Raw genomic sequence first — 19,400 nt, forward strand, 5'->3', positions numbered from 1 at the left:
AATGGTTTCAGGGAACGGCGTGTCCTAGTTTGGCTGTGGGTTTAACATTTTTATCTCATTTTCTTACAAGTGAGTGTGCAACAAAGGAATCCTTTCTATAAATCTACAAAAAGGAGATCCAATGTTTATCTGTTATTTTTCTTTTAAAGGCAAAAGACACTAGAGGAATGAGATGTATGCATGTGTGTGTGTGTGTGTTGTGTGTGTGTGCACGCATGCGTGCGTGGGTGGTATTGGAAATGCTCTGGTGAAGTTGTTGTGTCACTCTTTATTTTGATCTTTGCTCGCTGCTCATCACCCATCATGCTTTGCTCTCGTTCTCCTTTGTCTGTGTGGCATCGTTGGGGACCATCTTGACTTCAGCTGGTGGCGCTGGCTTCGTTTCTGTCTCCTGGCATTCCGTCTTTGCTTCTACAGGGCCCTTCCTGTAGAGAATTGGGAAAAGAGCACCACTGAACCCATGTCTTGCAGCCAACTCACCCCTTCAGCCAGCCCTCAGGAGAGGCTCCAGTTAGAGCACTGGTCTCCAACCTCAGCTGCTCGCCAGTATCACCTGGATACTCTGAAAATCACTACTGCCTGGGTCCTGCACCCAGAGCTTCCGACTTCATTGGTCTGGGCATGGTGACTCTTAGAAGCACCAGAGGGTTCGAATGTGCAGCCAAGGGGGCTCTGTCTTTGTTTGGGGTAGTGGAATGGGGTAGTGGATGTAGCCTTTTCTTACTCTGATCAGCTGAAGCAGCAGCAGCTCAGCTTGATATAAAGGAGACATCCTAGGCTGACTCCATAGTACTGGCCCCTCTACAAACAACTTGCTCTTGCCTGGACCTCCCCTGCCCCATGCTCTGGGTTTTATGATGACGTTTCTTTGGTTTGCCTGGGTAGGATGAGAACATGTTCTTTTAAACTCAGGCAGCTTTCCAGGGGAGTCTGGTGAAAGGCCAGAGTGGGCTGTTTTGCTATGAGAAAGGACGGCATAGGAGGCTGAGGGAGGCTCAGTGGACAGGGCTGTTGGAGCCCTTTTACTTCCCAATGGTGAAATCAGAGCCTCTTGGTAAGACTCTGCTTGTAGCTCTGGGTGGCAGCTTATCTGGGGGAATCACAGGTGCCTTTTAAAAAATCTAGGTCTGCTTCCTGCCTCCATCAGTACCAGGAACAGGAGCCAGGTCTAAGGCTGCACCTGGGGCAGGTACAGAGCCTGCCTGAGCAGGTGTTATTGCATTTTGGCATGATGTTTAAGAAACCTACAAGGTTAAGGGCCTTCTCTTGAACTTAGAGACTCAGCAGCCACTTGGTGCGTGGGAGCCCTGTGTCTTCCAGCCTCTCTAAGAGCAGGAGAAGCAAGAAGGGGAGTGGGTTGTGGGCATCTCGGCCAGAGTGTGATGGAGTTGCTGTACTGAATCCTCTCGAAACACAGGCTCAAAGGCCTCCCTCTTTTCTTCCTGCCTTTCTGGTGGCGACTCAGTCTGGGACTGGCTAACACATGACTGCCAGCTCCAGGGTGGCTGATAAGGGCATCGTGGCCTCCTTAGCTGGCTTCCCAAGTTATGTTCATCAGTGCCCCTGCTGCCAGGTTCCCCCCAGGGAAAACAGAAGCTACTGCTAGGACGATAAGGATAAAGCATAATTAACATGGCCTAATTAGTGAGCAAGAGGCTGCCCCCCAGCCCAGCTGCCTGGCCCTACTCTGCCTTCTCCCAGCTCCTTGGTTGACAGTTGCCTCAGAGACGCCCTGGCTTAGTCTGAAGACACATCTAACAAGGAAGACATAGCACAGCACAAACGCACACCACCACAGGACACAACCCGACGACAGCAGACAGAGAGAAGCCGTACTCGGTCTTTGCTGGTGCAGGCGAGACAGAGCTGTCTGCAGTGGAAGGAGCAAGCTCAGGGGCTTGTCCACTGGCCCCGGCGGCGGGAGCAGGAGAGCCCAGGGCTGCAAAAACATCCTTTGCAAGGTCAATATCTGGGGTCTTGAAGTTCCCTTCGTCCATTTTAAAGTCCTCGCCTTGGGAAGGGTTTGTGGCGCTGACGGAGGCAGCCTCACTCTTCGGGCTAGCGAGGGCTGCCTCGGCCGGGCTCTTCGCGCGGCCAGGCTGGGTGGGCTCCGGGTCCGCGCCTTTGGTGCTGGGAGCCTCCTGCTTGGCTTGGGGGGCTTCTGTGGCAGTGGCAGCTGCTGCTGCTAGGGGACTAGCTGCCCCAGCTGGGGTAGGAGCTGGGCTGGAGGCTGGCTTGCTCACAGGAGGGGCCTTGGGGGCCTCACCCACACTGGCAGGGGCACTTGGGCTAAGGACAGCCCCCTGGTTGGCCAGGACACTAGAAGATAGATTGCTAGTGGCGGGGGCTGAGGTTGGGGTGTCGCTCAGGTCAACGAGAGGGGCGACCTTAGGGGCTGAAGCTGGGGGTGGGGAGGAGGCCGAGACACCAGGCCCCTTGGAGGGGCTGGCCTGGCCAGCCGGCACAGAGTTTGAGTCAGGCACGGCCGTGGCCTGGGGGGCAATACTGGAGGTGAGGGTGGTGGTCTCACTGGTGGGGCTATTCTGAGCAGTGGCAAAGGTTTCGGTGATAGTGTCAGAGTTAGTAGTGACGGTGGTGACAGAAGGCAGCATGTCCTCGACAGTGGCTGTAGTGTCAGCAGGCAGCCTGTGGGGAGGATAGGAAGTAGAGAGAATAGACAATGAAGCCGAGACGTGACAGAGAAGCAGGGGGTAAAGGGTGGAAGCCAAGGAGAGGGGCTGTGGGGTGGGGCATGCAGTTTCGCGCACACACGGACACAGGCCCACAGAGAGAAGGGGATGCAGAGAGGAAGCACGTGCCCAGATGAGCAGAAGAGGACACAGCAGACGACAGAGATACATGGAATCTACAAGGGACCTGCAGACCTCCTTCCCTGCTGACAGTCCTCCAGCACTCCACACAGGGCTCCCTCTCCCTAATAGACCTGTCCCAAACATCCACTCAGGGAGAGGAGCCTTCAGTTCATTGTCCGCCCACCGAAGGCTCCATAGGTTCTGGAGTAGCTGGGCCCAGCTGCCCTGCAGAGCTCCGTAGGCAATGATGGGAAGGTTGGGAATAATGTAAAGGATGAGACCCTAAATGGTCCCTAAGGGACGTGGGATATTACAGTCACAGATTCTGTGGTTCCATTAAATTTCACTCCCTTCAAACCCACTGTACCCAGGATGGCCAGGCAGGCAGCGTAGTGTAGCTGGTCAGAGTCTCTGAGGACCTCTGAGGCTTCAGAAAACAGGAAGGCCAGGGAACTTTATCATATGTCCAACTTCCCTTGCCTTTTGGGAAAGAAAACAGAAAACTCTGAAACTCTAGGAAGTCCTAAGCAGAATCTCCTAAGCTTCTCAAAATGTCAGTCTCTGTCAATGAGGTGTCATCTTCTTGTGCACTGCTAGGATGTGTATGTAATGTGGGAACAGGGCCTAGGATCCCCATTTATCCAAAGAGCCTCTTAAGGACCCCTGCCTCCATAGCCATCCCCAATATAACTGAGAATGCCTTCTCTCTAAGGAGAGAATGAGGCCAGGCATTTGTTGGCCAAGTGGGTCTTCTGACCAAGGGCTCCAGAATTCTGGCCTGCAATGGTGGGCCAGGAGTTGTGGGTGGGAAGCATGGGAAGTATGGGTAGGTTGGATGAGGCGGGGGGTCTACCGAAGAGGTGCAGGCCCCACCCGCCCACGTACTCGGGCTCAGTCAGTGGCGTGGTCTCATTGGGCTCTGTATGTTTCCCTCCATCATGGTTTGGGGTCCGTTCCTCCTCAGTTCGCACCTCCACAATGGGCTCCTTGGACTCATCTTTCCTGTGGAGAGAGTTCTACTTGTTAGAACCCCAGCTACAGATCAGGGTACAAGGCTTAGCCCAAGGGCTGGCAGGTGGGCTTGCTCAGGCAGCCAGAGGGGCTTAGGCTTGGTACAGGGAGGGGGGTGGGCACTCCAGAGCCAGACACAAGTATCCAAGTCTCAGCACCGACCCTTGCTGGGTGTGTGCTCTTGAGCATTTGATTTAATTACACTTTGTCTCAGTTTCTTCATCTGTGTAACGTGGCAAATGATACCCCCCTTAATGCTGTTAGATAGATAGAGATAAATATTGATTTGGGTGAGGAGAAGGGCAATGTACCAAATGTGAGTGACCAATATGGCAGCATTGAGGATGAGAAAGACATAGAGAGAGTTACATGGGCAGTACAGACAACAAATATGAACCCTTTTGCATATACAGTACTGAGTTGTCAGTGAAAGCAAACATGGGTATAGGGATGGATAGATAGGTGAACAAGCTAAACAATTAGGTATGTCTAAATGGAGAGTGTATCCAAGATCATATATAGGGTTGGCAGACAATGGTCCTGTAAGTTCATGTGAATGATCAGAATTCCCAGGTGTATAGTAGAGCTGACAAGGGGCAAGGTTATGGTCATTGCTTGGTCACAGCCAGCTACCCAGAGGGACCGAGTAGTTGATCCTGAGGGCTTGGGACCATAGTCGCAGGGGACATCAAGCTCAATTGGCATAACATACTATACAAAACATTGTTCCACCTACTACTTTGGCGAGTAGCAACTGGGACCTTAAAAGCTAGGAAGCTGCCATCTAGATGCAACAACGGGTCTCTCCTCGTCAAGAAGAAAGAAGAAAACCAAAATTAATGGAAACAATCAGTCCTAGCGACTGGTACACCATCCGATCTGCAACCTATATAACTATGAGACCAGAAGAACTAGATGGTGCCCAGCTACCACTGTCATCCACTTGGAAGGGATGTAGGAGATCCTGCATAAAGAGGGAGAACAATGTGGAACAAAACTCAAAATCATTTGGAGGCAAAAAAAAAGAAGAAGGTGGGGACTAGGTTTGCTGGTCCAATAGAGCCTGGTGAAACCACTGAGACTATGGCCCCTAGCTGTCCTTCAGGTCTGGAATTGAACCCACAACTGTGGTTTCCAGCCAAACAAAGTACAGGCATGTGAGTTAAACATTTACCTCAAGTAGACACATGCCCTGGAGAGAACAATCATGGGAGAAGGAAGGGCTGCTTATGCACAGGGAGATAGCTCAGGGTGCAGAAGAGTATGAAGGGATGGACACTGGGAGGAGGTAACTATGGGGAGGAAGTGGGAGGGGAGCTGCTGCATTGTAAATTTTGGTCAATGACATGAGACAAAGTATATGTGAACTGCTGTATGAAAAGTGAATTTACTCTGTAAATCTTCACCCAAATCCTAATTAAAAAAAAAAAAAATACCCCCCTTGCCCAGTTGTTAGAGGATTAAATGAGATAACGTATGCAAAGTGCTCAGCACAGTATCTAGCACAGATAAAGATTCAAACAATCCACACGCATGTGTCTATATATGCACATGCAAGTATGATTGTGTACATATATGTACATGTGTGATGGTTAATTTGGCATCAACTGGCTAGGCTCTGGTGCCTAGTTATTCGGTCAAACTCTACTCTAGATGTTGCTTTGAAGGTATTTTGTTGATGTGATTAACATTTACAATCAGTCAACTCTAAGTAAAGCACAGTACTCTCCATGATGTGGAGGGAGGGGCTCATCCAATCATTGCAGGTCTGAAGAGCAAAAACTGGGTTTTCCAAGGAAGAAATCCTGCCTCAAGACTCTAATATAGATAACCTGTCGGAGTTTTTAGCTTGCTGCTTGATCTATGGACTTAGACTTCCCAGTCCCCATAATCCTTTGAGCTAATTCATTAAAATAATCTCTTGACAGATAGATATATATAGGTCCTATTGGTCTGTTTCTCTGGAGAACCCCACTATAGTATGTATCTGTAGTGCCTAGCATGTGGAAGTAAATAACTTATTTCCTTATTCAGACCCCTTCCAAGTCTGCTGCAACTCAGCCCCACCCAATGACAATCTGGGAAGTCTCCTGCTGACTGGCTCAGGATCTGTGTCTCCACAGATGTTGGAGAGTTCAGCATCTGATCTTCAGTTCCATGAGAACAGGCGTTTTTCAATTTTTTGTCTGTTTTACTGTTTTACCTTAGGGCCTGGGGGCAATGTCATCTTGACCACAGTAGATGCTTGATAAACAGCTGCTGAATGAATGAGTGTGTTCCTTAAATGTTGGCTCCCTCATTCCACCTCCTTCCCAGGGTCAGCTAGGACAATTCTGCTCATTGTTACTTCATAGGGATTTTCAAGCTTTGGTAAAATCCTAATACACTAGACCTGGGACTGGGCCCAAGAATCTGCCTTTCAAACAAGAACTTCCAAAGCTATGCTTTGAGAAACAGTATTCTAATTGCACTTTTTCCCCTTGGGGGTTTTCAAATGGGAAAACTAAAGCTGAGGAAAACCAGTGAACTAGTTGCTGCCTAGTGGATTCCAACTCATGGATGGTGCAAAGTTGGTGACTGAAAGGTTGGAGGTTTGGGCCCACTCAGGACTCAGAAGAGAGGCCTAGCAACCTACTTCTGAAAAACCAATCATTAAAAATGCTTAGGAGCACAGTTGTACGCTAACACACATGGGGTCATCATAAAGCTGAGGAAAAGGCCCTAGGTAATGGCTCAGAGGTGGTGCAGTTGCTGCCCAGCTAGGGGCAGAGCCTAAACCTCAGTGGAGGTGGGAGGGTTTGTACTCACGAGAAGGCAGCTTTGCCCTCCTCCATGTCCTTGCCCTTGGCCCCGGGCCCAGCTTTTCCACACAGGTTAACAGCGATGCACATGAGCAAGCCACACTTGTTCAGGAAGTAGCAGGTGATGTCCACAACCACCAACAGCAGGACAAAGATGACAATGAGGATGCCCACGATGGCGCCAGTGCTCAGCCCTGAGGTGGGGCTGCCATTAGCTTGAGTGGGGGAGAAAGAGAAAGAGAGAGAGAGAACCTATGGTTAACAGACTGAGAAGTGAGATCCCCTTGGGCTCTAGAGAACTACCACCCCTTGGGGATGGGGTAGGACCCATATGACAAAGTCATGGCATTCATGTCCAGCATGCCACCTTCCCTGGGGTCTTACTATGCCCAGGTATTGAGACAAGGTCTCTCTTTATCCTCAAGAGGGGGGATGGCAGCCTCATTTCACAGACCTGGGGACAGGGCAATGAGGTTACCACAATCAGAATGAGAGCAGGGGCTGGAGCCACATCTCCATCTCTGCCCTCTGCCTGGGCCTCCCCGAGATCCACATTCAGCTAGCTGGTCTTCCCATGAACCCTGGAAGCAGGCTGTGCCCAGCCAGTCAGGGTCTGAAGACACTGGGGGATGGGGCAGTTGCAAGAGTAGAGAGTTCTGCTGTGTCTTGCCTGAACCAGTGAGAACAGCTAACAGTTTTGCAGGGTAGGCAGGCAGGCAGTGGTAACTGGTTCCAGGCTGGCCCCTGATTCTTGGGAGCAGTCAGGTGGAGGGTCACTAGTTGGGGGACAGAGCATCCCTAGGGCTTCCTTTGGGCTTGTGGTGACATCAGGCACAACAGGACCCCTCAGTGCACTACTCTACTTCCTCTCCCTCTCTTTAGGAAAAGCTCCAAAGGAGCTCAATATTGGACCACATTGGGTTCATGGCTTATCCTTCTTCAATGCTACCCAGGAAGACGAATGGAGCCTGTGTGACTCTGGAGACAAGGTAGTGTGCCCAGGCCCAGTGGGTAAGGTGAAAGGTCTGGGAATACTCACCATCTGGGAGTGCAGACATGCTTGGATGAGACTTCAGGAAAGCCAGCCACCTCACACAGAGGTGCACACCCACACAGACAGGCATACTCATGCGCAGGACAAACATCCACCACACACGGACACACCCTGTCACATTCAAGCAGTATGCCACATTCCGGATCTGGCTGGGCTCACTTCGAATGACTCTGTCTCTGTCTCTTAATCCCCTGATGTCCATCCATAGCACTCCCAACACTCTGGGCTATGGATAGCATCTCAGAAGCACCTCTGGTGCAGCGCTCTGGGACCCCAAGTGCTCATCTGCATGGTCATGGTGATTGATGTTAGTCATCTTGGATGTGCCTACCACCCCTTGGTGATGCCCACCAACATCTGAGAGATGAACAGTCACAGGGAGGGAGGGAAGAACTGATGTGAGCTCTCTGCATCTCTGCAGATAAGCCAGTGTAGAAACAATGCGCCCAGTCTGAAATCTGGGCATTTCTGATTCATTCTTCTGTAAGGACATGGTTCTAGAACCATCAGCCAGCACTGTTGGAAGCTTCTTGTGCCTTCAGGGCCACAAGGATCACCCAGTTCTGAGAACTAGAGGCATGATCTGTGGCGATTACTTGGATCTTTGCCCCAGCCTGACTCCATATCCAGTCATTATACCTTTGGTGAGTGCCAGGGCCAGGACCAGTGGCCTGGCTGCCACATACCATGCCAGAAAATGGAAGGACAAAGTATCAAGGTAACTGGCATCATTGATAGGCCATGCTCTTTTCTTTTTTCATGTAGTCAATGTTCCCAGGAAACTGCTCTGTTCCAGGGGTCTGCTCAGGTATGGCAGGGCTTCTTCAGTCCCACTCCCCTAGTCTTTATTTCAAACTTCAATTCAGGGTATGGGCTACCAGCTCAGACTCCAGGGATGACCACCCACAACCTATTCCTCATCACTCTGGGCACAAATGGAGGAGCTGGAGGAGTTTTCCCATTTTGTGAATATTTTTGGCCCCTTGGGACCTGGGTCTTCTCTCCCAGCCTTTTCTTCCTCAGGCTCTCTGGCTCAATCCTCCTAACTCTGCATGGAAGACTCAGCCGATTTCCTTAGGAAGTTGTCAAAATTAGCAAGACTATGCTCAGTGGATCCAACTCCAGCCACCTTGTCTCTGGGCTCTGGAGGCAAGAAGCTGGCCACTGGCCCCAATGGTCAGCCAGTAGGTCATTTTGTTAGCAGCCACCGATGCAGAAGTATTTCTGGTTTGTCTCACAAGGCAAAAGCACCTATTAGAGTTCCCATGGACTTCACACATTCCACCCAAAAAGCAATGAGAAAATTACAGGCCTCATGCTCTGGATCTCAAGCTGTTTCCCTGAATAGGAAGACATTTTAGCTTATGCTTCTCATCATTCGGGACAATGTACTCAAGCTGCTATACTGTCATGACATCCGTACCGGATAGGTGTTCAATGCCTACTTCCTGCAGAAGCAGCCTAAAAAAAGTACTTTTTGTGAAGGGGCACATCTGTGTTTTTGGAATCAATGGCCAAGACCACTGACCACTGCTATAATTCTACAGTCTCAGGTTTATATGTGAATATGGTTTTATGGAACTAATCTAAGGAGGAAAAAAAATTATTGAAAAGTGGTTCTATGTGTATGGGAGGCTAGCAGCTAGAACAACTTCTAATCTGGATTCAGCCAACCCAGCCTGGAGCTGTGCTTAGTTTGAAGGCCACACATGATGAGTAAGTTCAGGGTTGGAGGAAAGGGAAGGAGGGTGCAAAGGCTTCAGCTGTGGCATAAAGCAATGGTGGGATACCTAGGGCAGTGATATACCATTTCATATGATATTAAATTTAAATTCTTTGTCTTGGCCTGAAAGCCCTTATATGTGATGTGGCCTCTGTCTACTCCACTGACCATTGCCAGCACTGTCCCTCTATCACTGTGCTCCATGCAGCCAGGATTGCCTTTGTTCTACCTGCTGGCCACCCTCAGTCTATTCCAGCCTCAGGGCCTTGCCTGGAACACTCCATCCTGGGATTGCCCTGGATCTCTTTGTTGTCCTGCAGGGCTCAGCTCATGCGTCACCTTCCCAGAGATGCCTGACCTGACCTCTTATCTAATGAGGCACGCCCACCCAATATCAGCCACATCATCACTTTGTTCCATTTTCTTCATTTCCATGCTTATTATCCGAATGTCCTTAGTATCTAGATTGCACTAGCAGGTACCCAGTCTGCCTTATGTCTCCCCAGCATCTAGGACAAACCTAACTTATAGTAAATGTTCAAAACATATTTGTTGAATGAAAGAATGCAGGGTTAGTCTGGCAATGAGAAAGCTGCCTCCAAATATTTAAAGGTGTGTCCTGAGAAGGAAGAAGGAGTCTTACTCTGTAGCACCAGTGGCTGGAAATTCTGGGGCGGGGCAAATTTCAGCTCCATATGAGAAAGAACAAGCAAAGAGAGCTATTCAAACATAATGTGAGCTACCTTGGTGGGTGAGCTCCCCATTGCTGGAGGCATTCAAACAGAGACTGGACAATCCCTTAGCAGGGATACTGTAATGCTCTGGATGAGACTCTTGCACTGGGCAGGGCCTGGGACAGATGATGTCTTCAAGTCTTTTTTAACCATAAGAGCCTATCATTCCAAGTCAGATGTTTCTACAGTCAGGAATGTTTTCCCTGGAACGTGATTCCCTAATGTCAATTTCCTCCATAGTGTATACTGAGAAGGTGTTTTCCCCTTGCAGGCTAAGATGCTCTGTAGGTCACTGATTAATCATTGATCTTGAGATTTTATTTTTGCATGAAAAATAAATACCCTTTCTCTTAATGCTTCACCACTGGCAGCAGAATTTCTGAAATGGTTTATTAAAAATTCAAATTCTGGGGCTCCCTAATTCTACTGAATCAGAATCTCTAGGAGTGAGGCCCACAAATCAGGACATGAGTGAGTACTCTTGGCATCTCTTGGAAAATGTTACATAAGATACAGGAGATCACCTTTGTCTTTCTGCACACTAGAATGAGGGCCACTGTTCCTGGGTTTGCTGGTCTACTTTTGCATTACAGTGACTAACAGCTGCTCCTATGATCTGCCACCCAAAGATTTCTAATACTTTGTGGAGCACACAGTCATCACATAAAATCAAAACACATTGGTGAGTTCATATGAACTGTTTTTTCCCTTTAATAATGCAAAGGTATAGGCTTCATAAAGACCTCGCTGATTATCTATCTACACAAGGATGAACTGTGCAGTCTCATCTGGTGACCTATACTGGACAGATGGGAGGAAAGCAAAGATATCCCTGAAAGAAAGAGGCACCACCCACTTCATCACTGTTGAGTCTAGAGGAACCGAGATGCTCCTAGAGCTGGAGGGAGAATGCTCATACCTTTTACTAAGAGAAGCTATAAATAAGGGAGCTGCAGGGATATAGATGAAAGGGTATTCAAGTCCAGTCAATGCTCATTATCTCTCTGTGGATGTTACAGAATGTTTAGTTTAGGAAAGCTAGAAGGACAAAGGTGACCTCCTATATCTTATGTAACATTTTTCAAAAGAAAAAAGAACCCCCACCTTCTAGGATCTATCTTTGCCATGATTTTCTTCCTGACCTTATTTGACTAACTTGCCCTGGACCATGCATACAAAGAATGTATCATAGGAGCAGTTCCTTCATAAGCTCAGAGGTCAGCACTGCCCTGAATAGTGAGATTAGGAAGCTTGGGGCTGTCCATCTTCTGTGGTTCCTGGGATGGGAAGGAACAGGCTTGCCCCAAGACTAGGATCTTACGTGCCTCCACTCTTAAATGTTGTACCATAGGTATACAATTCTCCCATTTTACAGATGCCTGGGCGGGTTGAGTCATGGTGCCACTGGACCTTTGGGCAGCAGACCTGACACCTCCCATGCCCGTTGGCCTGGGCTGCTGGGTTCTTAGAACTGTCAGGCTGTTATGTGGTCTTGGTTTACCTGTAAACCCACTACATGTCTGCTTGCTTCTTCCCAGAAGCTGCTAAGCAGATGGCTGGTCTCAGGAGGTATCTAATGAGTAGGCTTACAAACAGGAAATAGTTTGCCAAAGAGAAACTTCTCTCAGATTCTGTGTGTTACAGGATTACTCTGTGCAGCCTCTGCCAGGGAGAGTAAAGGCCGCTGTGAAATCAGGGGACCATCCTACACAGAGTTGTGCATCTGGTGACCTAGAGTGTGCTCCCGCTCCCAAGGTGACCACCTCCCTGGTTCTGCAAAGGCACTTTCTCCTCCTTGTTCCTTCTGGCACCTAGGAAAGTCCAAGGACCCAATGACCCATAACAGCTCTTAAGACAGATGAGAAAAACATATTGTTCCCCATTAGAAAGTATTTCCTTTGGCTAAAACTCCATTAATCAGGCTACAGGATTTTGGGTACAATTTAAATCAATGTGAGGTGGAGAGAAAAGATTTCTGATACTTTGTGGAGCACATGATTATTAAACAAAATCAAAACACATTGGTGAGTTCACATGAACTGTTATTTCCTTTAATAATGCAAAGATGTAAACTTCATAAAGGCCTCGCTGATTATCTACACAACAATGTTAGCATTCTTATTAGTAGAAAAATGTGATCCAAACCTGCTGTATAAATATTCCCCAAACAAGCAGAGACCTCATGGTCTGTGGCACGTGGACAGCACTAATGCAGGGTGCAGAGGCAGGGGTGGCTGGGAAAGTGGAGAGCACTCACTCCTGCAGGGGTCTCAAGAAAGCCTTTGTCTTAAGGATTCCTGGGAGGCTGGGGGCTTGCCTTCATGAAGAACTCAGTGTCTAGTGGGTCTGGGTGAGCACTAATGCTATCTTCCCAAGGACATACTGTGATAAACCATGGGGTTGGTTGAATGGTCCCCATGGTAACATCCCCAAAGCTACTTCAGCCTGCCCCTGGGGTGTGCTCAGGTGACAGGGTCATGTCAGCCCTCCCGACACTTGGGGCCAGATCTCCAAAAGGTTCCTTCAGAAACACTGGCATCGTCCCTTACTTGTGGGTGGGACTGGGGGCAGGGCTGAGGGAGAGCCTGAGCTGGGCCCTCCTGGGGTGAATACACATGCCTGCTGCCCATGATGGTCACAGGAACATGGTGGGAGCCAGGAGGACATGGCTGGATCAACTGCACGAAGATGAACCTCTTCTTGTTCTCACTACAACTCTTGCTCACTGATCTTTGATTCTTATGGCAAATCCATGAGGCATCATTTTCTTCTCCTGCCCCTATGCACCGTGCCTAAGAACCGGATCTGCTTCCACAGCTCTGGTCTGCAGTGAGGTCAGGGGCTCTGGGACAGAGGTTCATGCTAGCCTGGCTGGCTTGGAAGCAGATGGGGCTGAGATGAGGGACCCCTGCCCTGCACAAGCCACAGAGCCGTGTGTTGTCCCTGGTGTCTGGTGTGGCCCTTACACTGGGAGCACTGTGAACACTGCTGTGTGCCCACATGGCAGGGGGCTCAGCTCCACAGAGCATGGATAGCGTGGAGTCATTTGGGATTCCCAAAGGGAACAGCCCAATGTAGTTGGCTAGTCTTTGAACATTAAAAAAATTAACAACAGAAAAAAAATAAAGAACAAAAGTCAAACATCTGAAGAAATGCTCAAAGATGAGATATGTAGAATGATATGTGACTACAATGAAATGGGGGAGTTTTACTCTGTAAAAGGTGCATCCCCAAACACACACACTGAAGTTACTGAGCAGGAGTCACCCCTGGGCTCAGTGTGGCACCTTAACAAACATACCCTACCCTCCTCTCCTTGGTACATGGAGAGAATTACTTATCAACAGCAGAGAGGAGTAGCTGGCTTTTCATGAGAATTGTGGAAATGTCACTCAGCCAACTGACTTGTAGAAGGCTGGGGCATTTGGGAAGTCCTGCCAGGCTGACTGAGTCCATACTTATTCACATTCTGGGGCTGGGCAGTCTGGGAGTGGCCTATCTGCTCTGCAGCATGATTCATACCTGGTTCACAGTGGATACCTCCAGCCTAGTGGGCTGATGCTTATAGTGGAAACGTGAGTGTGGTTGTTGGACCACGAGCCCCAAGACCCAGAGGCTCTGTGTGAATTAGTGCCACATGCCATACAGCTAGGCATAACCACCCAGCCTGGGAGACAAGCACTTACAAAGCTCAACGTGTGTCAGGCACATCACAGCTTGACCTCATTCAGAGCCACATGTAAGGTATCTGATACCAGGACCAGAGCACTTCCCAGAATGTTTCATTGGCCCCAGAAAACAGCCAACAAATTGAGTTCTGCCACTGTGCATGGGCAATAGGGTGACTTAAATTTGCCCATTGTATCAGCAAAATGCTCAGGAGAATCAAAGCAACCTGGATCTCTCAATATGGGCACTTAAATGAAAGCAAAGCCAACTACTTGCTGAAGGGCAGGAGGAGCGTGGAGCCATACTGCAAGAGTATGTGGTGATTTAAACAATCTGATGCAAGTTCTAGAAGGTGCATAGAAATCTTTTTCTGCTACATGTTTTTTAGGTAAGGACAGAAAATGCAGTAAGTAGCAGTCAGGCAGAAATTTCTCTGGAAATCTAGCAGGATGCTTTTCTTTTTTAAACAGTGTTTTAAAAATAGAGCTCACAAATAATTTTTTACTGTGATTAGAAAGGGGACAAGCTCCTTCCTATGTGGCATAAAATATCTGTGAATGGTAAAATGTCTGGAGGTCAATCTTTTTCCAATGACAAAACCTTCCTCTTCCACACAGAATGCTCACTGTGGCTGTGGCTGGGGTGGTCCTGGAGGGTTTGTCCAAAGGGGGCACTAATCATTCTCATAGGAATTGGCCTTTTAAGCAATTTAATTTTTGTTTTCAAGTTCCTAGCAGAGCAAGAGAAGAGTCACTGCAGAGAAAAGCAATGAGACAAAGGTGTAGGACGCGGAGGAGCCTCCCAAGGTTGCTGCAGGTGTCAAACAATGGGTCCCCAGAGACAATGTGGTTGTTTAAAAACAAATGTGCAGTGGGGATGTCCCAGTGACGTCCAAGGTGACATGTGTGACGGCAGACACCAGAAGGGGAGGGGGGAGAAGGAAAGAGAAGGTAGAGACAGAAACAGAGAAAAAAATAGATAAAAAGAAAAAAAATTAGGTCAAATGTAGAAAACGCAAGAATCCAAGGTTAATTTAATTTAGTAAATTAAGTTGACATAGGTTAGAGGAGAGGTCAGTGCAGTGTCAATACCATAAGGCCAGTTCAGAAGCTCAGCAATGCCAGAAGCAGCACAGCAGGGTTAACTTGGGGGTTAGGGGTCAGCGAGCAAATGAAATTAAAGTGACAGAACAGAAGCCTCCACAGTACAATGTAAGAGGTTGATCAGGAGAGTGTTACCTGTCACTAAGGCAAAGCCTCTGTTAGGTCCATCAACGAGCCTAACATAGTCTTCTAGTCTCTGAGCATTGTTTTTCACATGTGGTGGTAGGGATGCATTCGATCACTGCACTACCTGAGAGCAAATCATGTGTGGGGATAGGGAACAACCTTTTTGGACTTTTTGTCCTATTGCACAGTTCCCATTAGCCCATAGCACTACTGAAGAAAATCTAGCTCTGCACCCTTCACCTTCCACCATTTTGCTGACCAGAGAACTCCATCATCAATGAACATGTTGCAATTCAGAGGTTTTATCCCCAGATCCCAATACAACGGTCAGGAAAGTCCAACCAAGCACAGAACTACTCTGAGTACCTTCCAAGACCTGTGCAGTAGAGCCATGGAGGCTTTGGGGACCAGATGAACATCATCTCTAACTCTCTCTGGGTTCACTGGGTGCCTGGGTCCTAATGAGGGTCCTAAGCAGAGTCCTAACTGGAACATGACAATGGAGGTCAAGGTCTCCCCAGAATTCTTGTCTCTGATATATGAACTCTCCTCTGTTCTCCAAATCCCAGAAGTTGATGCTGCTGGTGGTACCCAGCATGGGCATACCTGCAGGCCTGCTTATCCATCAAGTCTTGCCCCAGGGAACAAATGAAGTAAGAAATCTGTCTCGCTGCAAAGGGGTTACTCCAGCCTCTCTTTCCCCCAGCTCTTAAGCATTATCCACTAAAGGCCAGATGGATCTGGATGCTCACATCAAACCATCAACTTCAGAATGCAGAGAAAGAAGGGGCTGGGGAAGGTCGGGGTCACCTGAACTTCGATATGCTATTAAGCTGTAACATGAACACTTCTTGCAGTCGCATCCATGCGACTTGCCATCATCGCTGACCATTTTCCCAATCCCTGCAGAGACCCCCAGCGTGTGCTAGGGAGACTTCCTGACAATGTAGAGGCGAGGATGAATCAACACTTCTGGTCTATAGCTTAAAAATCACCTGTCAACTCCCTGGAGGACCCCGCACGTTTTCCACACATACACATTCATATACAAACGGCCAACACAAACCACACGTTGAACTCTTGTTTTGTTGCTGCTCGACTAAGCCCACTCTCACACATGCAGCCTGTGTGGCAGGCAGCCTGCATCCTTGATGGCCTGTCTCTTTGCAGGAAGAGCAATCGTGACAACTGAGCCAAGAGCCTGGGCAAGCATTATAGGCAGGGCAGGCATGTTGGGGGGTCGGGCCAGGCCATCAGGAGAGCGGACCATCTTCCTACCATACTGGAACAGGGCAGAGAGTTATGGGGTTCCTTCTACCAAGTTGCAGCTATATCCTATGCCCACCTCTCCTGCCTATGGTTGGCAACTGGATGGTCTGGAAAAGCACAGAGTAATGCTGAAGACCTCTGTTTGTCCTGAAGGATTTGGTCATTAAAGGAGATTGGCCACCAACAAAAAATTAGCTGGGCCAGAAAGCAAAGCTCTCACTTTATTCCCACACTTGAGCTGCTTCTGGATCCCTAGAGACAGATCTGCATCTCCTAGGAGAATGGCTCCCATCATAGTCTTGAGCAGACTTTAATTGTTCTGTTTCAAGTGGTTCAATTTAATCTTTGTTTCAACTGAAAGGCCCTTGGAAGACAGTATTTCTAACTTACTGGCCTCATCTCTTTCTTCTCTTGGGACTACCACAGAGAAGAGGTTTGGACCATAGTTGTGCAGAGAAGCAAGCATCGATAGGAAGCACTCGACAATAGTTCTATGGTCCTTGTATGAGATGGCAGATGGCAGATTAGGTCTCAAGAAGGATCCTTACTCAACCAGCTTCCAAGGCTCGGCTGGAGCTGGGGGTCTTCTCATCTGAAGGTCCCATGGACCGGCTTAGCATTAGTCCTTCAAGGCAGGACCTCTTCCTAGGGGACAGTACATCTTAACCCACTGCACAGTGGGTACAAAGCAAACTAAGCTTTGCATGGGCAACCAATCATGAGGATGGCTGTAAGCAAGCAAATTGTCAGGGTTGTTCAGGCACATTAGGAGGTGCAGCACTTGTGCATTAATTCAAAGCAGGAGACTAACAGAAAGCAGAGGGGTGCATACCTGGGATGGCAGTGGGCTGGGCTGATGTCCTGAACACAAAATGAGCTGCTTTGGATTTTCCCTGCTGGTTCTCAGCTACCACGTAGACCTCATACTCGGCGTTCCAGTCGAGGGACTTGAGCATGACGTGATCACTGCCTGAGGGGAGCCTGATCTCTGGTTTCCACTCGGAGGACAGCTTCTGGGACAAACCGGCAAGAAGGACAGAAGATACCAGAGAACTTTAGGTACAAATGCTAGAAGACCGGTTAATGGGCAGAACTTAAGGGAGTCAATAACTGTTAGTGTAAAATAATAAAAATTAAAAGCAATGATATTCTTTATTCTTTACCAGCCTGATAAATCCTAAGGATTACACACGTCAGAAGGTCAACTGTTTGTGTTTGCAAATACACAGCAGATACCAGTGTGGCACGAGGCTAATCCGTCAATGCCCCTTAACCTTCAGGGCAAGCAGGGGCTCAAGCACTGCCTACCTTCCTAACCACACTAGAGAATGCTGGGTATAAATGCATAAGGACTGTTCTAGAAAGTAATAACACAAATATGTTTCTGGCCATATTTCAGCATGTTGGTCACATTCTGGTGTGCAAGCCACCTCCTTGATACATGAACACGGTGCAGATTCCAGAGGTTTTATTAAAAATAAAAACTACCATTTATTGAGCACCCGAGGCTTTTCCCATTATGCCAGGTTATACCTTACTTAGCAATTAAGTGAGAAAAAGAGCCGAATGGATTGAAAGGTCTTGTCTACCAACTGAGAAGTATTCCTAGTAGCCTTTTTTGTGTATCTGAAGAAAGAAAACTGCTCTGTGGTTCATTATTTGCTATTACTAAGAAACCTTAGCAAGAGGCTATTTTCAGATCTCAGATATTGCCTCTAAGCCTCAGCAATTGGTGGTGGTGGGCAACGGCCAGGTGTCATCCTAAAGCTCCTCATCTCCTTAAAAAAAGAGTAACTCTCAATTTGGGGGCTATAAATTTAAAGGGAAGTGATGAAAATCTTAGATGGACGGTAAGCTAGATTGGGAAGAGAAGGCTTAATGCCAGGCTCATCATTAGGCAGGATTAGAACTTCATAAAAGATAGCTCTTATGAGCTATTCAGACATTGTTCATTTAAAAAAAAAAAAAAAAAAAAAAGCTAGATAATGGCCAAATAACTTTGCAGAAAACTTCAAGAGATAGAAAAATCAATCGTGGCTTAAGTTTGGCATTAGTACAATCATTTTAGAGGTTTTAAAATGATCCCAGCGTAGACACAGCATAGCAGCTATAGGTCAGTCTTTGGATTTAAAACCCTGACCAGGTGCATGAAGCAGATGTAATTACACACAGAGCAAGTTTCTGTCCTGGCCCTGCCCTACCTGGACTCTGTGCTGTTGCTGACCAATAAGGAGGGTGCCACAGGCTGCAGAGCTTGGGGTGAAGGCTGGAGAAGGTGGGCACTCACCGCGCGGTACTTGACCAGGTAGTGTCTGATTGGGGAGCCGCCGTCATCCTGCTTGATCAGGTTCACCTTAATAGAGTTTCCATCCTCTCCCATCTGCCCTTCGAGCTTAGGTGCGCTGGGTTCCCCTGAAACAGCCAGTTAATTCACGTGAAATTCTCATCCACAACTTGAAAAGCAAGTCCAGCAGAATGGGATGTAGTGATGGGTGGGGCTGGATTCTTTTCTTGCTTTCTCAGAAATTCAAATGGTTATTAAAAAGCAATAAATATAAAACTGTGACTTCTAGTTAGATGCCTTGGACTTGGCTCAATCTGGGAATGCCCTTTGGGAATGTTCTGGAGAACACTCTCCCTATTACAGTCTTATTTTTCCCTCTCTCACTGGCACGCAGTTTCCTTTTCAGCTGCTCTTAAAACTGCAGATGGAACTTTCATAAGCCTGAGACATTTTGAGATGGACAGCCTGAAATATGGGAAAATGTTAAGTGTTTGAGCTGAAAATCTACACCCACGAAATAATTTTTCAAAACAGTCCAGGTTCTTCCCTGGATACATGACTCAGCCTAGGGTGTGTGTGTGGGGGGGTGGGGTGCTGCCTCCTTGGGATTAATTTTCCATGAATTAAATTTTATGGCTTAGATTCATTAAAATAAAAAACAGTTGCGATTAAATAAACCACGATTTGCCACAGGCACAATTCCTGAGAGTATTCAGTTTTTATGGCCCTACTGACTGAGCGATAATCCCTGGCACTTTGTGAAAGTCTTTTTCTTTGTGAGAGGAGAGAGGGAAAAAAAGTGTTTAGCATTTA

General features: G+C 47.9%; 1 protein-coding gene across 1 annotated transcript in view; it reads right to left on the reverse strand.

Annotated features, from left to right (window-relative positions):
- Nucleotides 1–301: 301 nt before the first annotated feature.
- The window catches only part of NCAM1 (neural cell adhesion molecule 1), an 87,793-nt gene continuing 68,694 nt past the window's right edge, over nucleotides 302–19,400 (reverse strand). The window contains exons 15-19 of the mRNA XM_042780352.1: nucleotides 18,591–18,715; nucleotides 17,136–17,313; nucleotides 6,633–6,840; nucleotides 3,699–3,815; nucleotides 302–425 (exon numbers count right to left, since the gene is read on the reverse strand). Of these exons, the coding sequence (XP_042636286.1) occupies nucleotides 302–425; nucleotides 3,699–3,815; nucleotides 6,633–6,840; nucleotides 17,136–17,313; nucleotides 18,591–18,715 (752 nt within the window). The remainder of the gene's footprint in view (nucleotides 426–3,698; nucleotides 3,816–6,632; nucleotides 6,841–17,135; nucleotides 17,314–18,590; nucleotides 18,716–19,400) is intronic.

This window comes from Orycteropus afer, unplaced genomic scaffold, assembly GCF_000298275.1.
Source record: "Orycteropus afer afer isolate SDZICR_OR568_19922 unplaced genomic scaffold, OryAfe1.0 scaffold00036, whole genome shotgun sequence".
NCBI classification, from domain to species: domain Eukaryota; kingdom Metazoa; phylum Chordata; class Mammalia; order Tubulidentata; family Orycteropodidae; genus Orycteropus; species Orycteropus afer.